A 4,855-nucleotide genomic window follows, 5' to 3' on the forward strand; every position below is an offset into this window, starting at 1 on the left:
ACCTTTTTGAACAAATTAATATTAAACCAACATCAAGTTGAAGATTAAAAATCTTGTCTCAATATTATGGTAATCCAAAAGAAAACAATGCCCAATGGAAAATAAGCCGATATTGCTATTCATATTTTCACTCAAACAAACATTGTTCACACAAACCATTCGATGGAAGCTTTCTCCTCAATACTGCCCCATGAAAGCAGGTGGGTATGGAGCTGTCTTCGAGATTGTCATCAAGTCATTTTCAAAGTAAAGACTCTGCTGATTGAAATCAGTGGATATTTTACTGCGTAAATGAACTGTCCCCTGAACTTTGACTGAGTTACTCCATAAATAAATGCATTTGTGCAGCAACTCAAACTCAGCAGCATAAATCCAATTCTTTCAAATACGTGCCAACTGTCGTTGTAAGATCTGGGATCAATTGCTGCAATTCGATAATATAAGAAATTGATTACATAGGGTGACCACAGAAGTATGAAGCTACTAGATATGGTGAACAGTAAAATCATTGACTTTCTTCTGCTGTCCATCTCAGGGTCACTGCGCTTCTCTTCCTTGTTCTGACCCCTCAATCCTTTACGGATCCGATTAGCCACTAAAACGTATCGGACTGTCAGAGCATTGAAGAGCAACACTAAAACAAATGGGAGTAATGGTGTTAACACCTTATCAAGCCAGTCATAAACCATCCACCTGGGTTCAGTAAAATAGCTGGGCTTCATTTGACAAGACCACTGAACATTGTCAACCACAATCTTAGGCTCCCGTGTAATGAAAATAGGAACATTTTTTACAAAGAACAGAGTGGAGGTTGTTGATAGAATCACAGCAGCTGTTTTCACAGTGCAATATCTCAGCTTCAGGTTCTGGCAACAAATGGCCACAAACCGATCAGCAGAAAAAGCAACGGTGAACCAGACAGAGGAGTCAGAGCTCAGGAAAAGCAGGAAATTGATCATAATGCAGGCAAATGTGCGCTGCAGGAAGGATCCCTGGTAAAAGTAATTATTCAGCTGATACAATATAACATCAGTGATGATGACCATCAGATCTGCTGTTGCCATGGCCACGAGGTAATGAGTCGTGCACCTGGAAAGCCCACATTTCCCCAGGGACAGGATCACAATCGCCAGTGCATTAACTGTAAGAGGAAGTACGGAAATTAGTTTAGAAATTGCAGGTGCATTAACTGTAAGAGGAAGTACGGAAATTAGTTTAGAAATTGCAGGTTAAACAGTATTCAATATGAATTGAGATGGCAATGATTAGGTTTTAGCATACAATTCAAAGATGGTCAAGAAGAATGACAGAATGTAAAAATAATCCCAATTTTGGAACAATGGCCTCCTATAAAAAGTGATTATATCCAAACACCTACCAATGAGGGGACCTCAAGCTGGGGATTGGAAAGTGAGACAGTGGTGTGTGATCACATGGATGGTAAGGGATATCCATTGAGAAACTGAAATATGGTACAAAATAAACGGGATGATTAATGAACATGAAGATAACCAAAAGAAGCAGTAGATTGTTCAGCAGTTTAACAATGTGTACCTTTAAAAAGAAAAGACAGAAAGAAGAATTCTTTCACATGATAAAGAGATTGAAAGGGATCTCAGGTGTTTGTACAATAGACGCTGGTTGTGTTCAGATGTAAAAAAAGGACAAACGAAATAGGCTCCTTGCAGGAAGTGAGGGAGGTGAGGAAGCTGAGTCAGAACTTCAGCAGAACCAGTCAGCTCATGGGAGATATTGGTCAGTAGCTTACCATGGAAACTGAAATAGGAAAGCTGGGAATAGGTGAGCACGAATCAAGGTAGGAGCGCGAGGGGGGATTTCAAGGCAAATTTGAGATTACTTTCATTCAGGACCAAAGAACAAATTGACAACATTGACAAAGTAGGAGAAAAAATGTCATGTTTTAGCTCTTCCTCAATGGGTTCAACCTGTACTGGCTCACACAACCACATCTCAGTTTAAAGTGACAAGATTATTTAAATAGTATGTTAGTTACAAGCATTTCATTGGTAGCAGGGATGAAGCAGGACACTGCTCATGTGAAAATGTACACAGCTGGTCAGGAAGTTACACTTTCCAACAGGAATGGGGGTTTCAGGGAACTGAGGTAAGAAATTACCAGTGGGATCTACCAGGCTGAGCTTCTGGAGAGATACTGACCATGTGATGAACTTTGCGTTGACAGCAACTAAGGATAAATTCATGAAAAAATACCTCAGACATTGAAATTACAAACGAGGAAGTAAATGGCAACATGACCAAATATGTAATGAATTTCAAAGACACAGTTTTGGTTGCAAGTAAATTTACATATCAATGTATGAAGCAAACACAGATAATGCTGGAGAACCTCAGCAGGTCTGACAATATCTGTGGAGAGAGAAACATTGGTAAAATTGCGACTTCTTCTGAATGTGTATGTGTTTTGTGTGTTTCTGTCCATGTTTGTTTCACATTTCCAGCATCTGCCATAATCTGCTTCTGAACACATGGAGCAAAATGCAAACCATAAGCTGCCGTCAATTTGGACAGTAAACTCATAAAAACAGTGACGTTTGGCATAAAATTGAAACTGCAACTTAATTATCAGTCACTCAGCACACTGTGGACAGTTCTGAAACCATAATGCAGAATCATGCACTCTGACACTTGAGAAGCTGCAAATCATTATAGAGGAATAAATACTCACTGATCGATTATAACGATCTGGACAGACTGAAGAGGTTGGATGTTGTTTTACTAAAGGAGGAAGGATGTGAGGTACTGGAGGAAGGTCAGAAGAGGTTCACCAGGTTGATTCCCAGGATGAAAGGGCTGACTTAATGGAAGCAGCTGAATAATTTGGGCTTGTACTGGCTGGAATTCATAAGAATGAGGGGGAGTCTGATCGAGGTGTATGATAATCTAACCGGGGAGCAAGTGAGGACTGTAGATGCTGGAGATCAGAGTCGAGAGTATGGTGCTGGAAAAGCACAGCAGGTCAGGCAGCATCTGAGGAGCAGGAGAACTGACGATTCAGGCATAAGACCTTCATCAGAGTGGACTTGAACAGCTGAATTATCTCCTCCCATTCCTGATTCCCATGTAAATTGCTCATTGACAAATATCAACCAAAGCTCTTTAAAGCCATTCCAAGAATGATTGTGTAAATATAGCTAAGTTAAGTTTCCTTACAAAGGGATGTGATCTTGGGGAGAATCATGAAATGGACAATTGTAGATTAGATACGGCAATCGTGAGGAATTACTTTCATCAGAAAGTTGTGAGAATATTGTCCTTGCTTACACTTGGAGTTATTAAGACAAGTTGTTTCGATAAATGTGAGGGAAGGTTTGATATTTGAAGCTTCTAGGATAAAGTGAGGAGTGCAGATGCTGGAGATCCGAGCTGGAAATGTGGTGCTGGAAAAGCGCAGCAGGTCAGGCAGCATCCAAGGAGCTGCCATATGAGAGTTTCCAAATCCTGCTCTAAAGCGATCTGCATTTTTTTGTTTCTGAGCTTTGTTGCTCCTTGGATGCTGCTTGATATTTGAAGCAACAAAGCACTGAAACAAAAAAATGCAGATCGCATTCGAGCAGGATTTGGAAGCTCTCATATGGAAGGAAACAACAACAGAAGGAAGGTTGATGGGAATTAGTTTCATTGTTGTAATTTGCTCCTGCACTTTAATTAATTGCGAAGATACTTGTTAAATTAGAATTGCGTACATCAAAGTACATCATGTGATAAAAATCTGCAATATTTATTTCATAATTACAAGTCTGATCTCTGCTAAGATGAGATAAAACTACAATGGTATATTATTCCATTCTGTATGTCTCTTCTGACACAGTGAGCAAAGACAGCATGCCTTGAAGGTTTCTCGTGTGGGGGGAGTGTGAGTAATAGAGAGGAATTGGCCAGTCAGATTTTATTTAGTTGCAGAGGTAGGGTGATCCATAATTATGTCCCGTATTCATTTGGTATAATAGACAAATCCTTAAAGACAGCATTTACAAACCATTGATTATGAAGATGTTCTTGAGAAATGGGATTAATCAACTTCAATCTAATCTATGCTGCATTTCAAATCACTAATTATGTTGAAGCCTCAGTCCTGGTGATGTGTAACTCACTGGGATGAGGAAATGTCGGTGCTCCTTCCTTGAAACTATTCATTGAAAGACAACCATACTTGTTCAAAACTCAAATCCACTTTGCAGGGGATTACATTTGTTAAACAAGAAAAAGATGCCCCAGCATGTGATCAACTCAGAGTGATCCACCCACAACAGACCAAATCAAAACTAACAAAAATCCTGATCATCCCCAATGAAGGCAGTGCTGACTGACCCACAGTTAACCCAGTTCTACAGTGGCAAATACTTCCAGCGAGATATAACCTCCGAGGCATGGTACTCCACAGCACAGATTCATGCAACGCCCAAAGTTACACTGAAGGGAAGCAATGGACAAGCAGCATTACCACAGGTAAAAACAAGGACTGCAGATGCTGGAAACCAGAGTCTAGATTAGAGTAGTGCTGGAAAAGCACAGCAGGTCAGGCAGCATCTGAGGAGCAGGAAAATCGACGTTTCAGGCGAAAGCCCCTCATCAGGTATTACCACAGGACGAGTAATCCAGAGAGCCCGGTAATGGGGAGCTGGCATTGAATCCTGCAGTGCTTACGGTTGAATTTGAATTCAATGAAAAGAACTCTAGAATTAAACGTTTAATGATGACCATGAATTGATTTTTGGAAAAACCCATCGGCTTCACTGATGCCCTTGAAACAAAGCAACTCCCATCCTTACCTGGTCTGACTGACAGGTGACTCCAGACCCACAGCAATGTGGTT

General features: G+C 40.5%; 1 protein-coding gene across 1 annotated transcript; it reads right to left on the minus strand.

The window, feature by feature from the left end:
• Positions 1-389: 389 nt before the first annotated feature.
• On the minus strand, positions 390-4,767 carry LOC122548072 (probable G-protein coupled receptor 139; the record flags this gene model as incomplete). The annotated part of the gene is made up of 3 exons (XM_043686641.1): positions 4,623-4,767; positions 2,138-2,206; positions 390-1,141 (listed from the first exon to the last, which is right to left on the minus strand). Coding segments are annotated over exons 1-3 (966 nt in total), but the record flags the coding sequence as incomplete, so codon positions are not given.
• Positions 4,768-4,855: the final 88 nt, after the last annotated feature.

Source organism: Chiloscyllium plagiosum, unplaced genomic scaffold, assembly GCF_004010195.1.
Source record: "Chiloscyllium plagiosum isolate BGI_BamShark_2017 unplaced genomic scaffold, ASM401019v2 scaf_13481, whole genome shotgun sequence".
NCBI classification, from domain to species: domain Eukaryota; kingdom Metazoa; phylum Chordata; class Chondrichthyes; order Orectolobiformes; family Hemiscylliidae; genus Chiloscyllium; species Chiloscyllium plagiosum.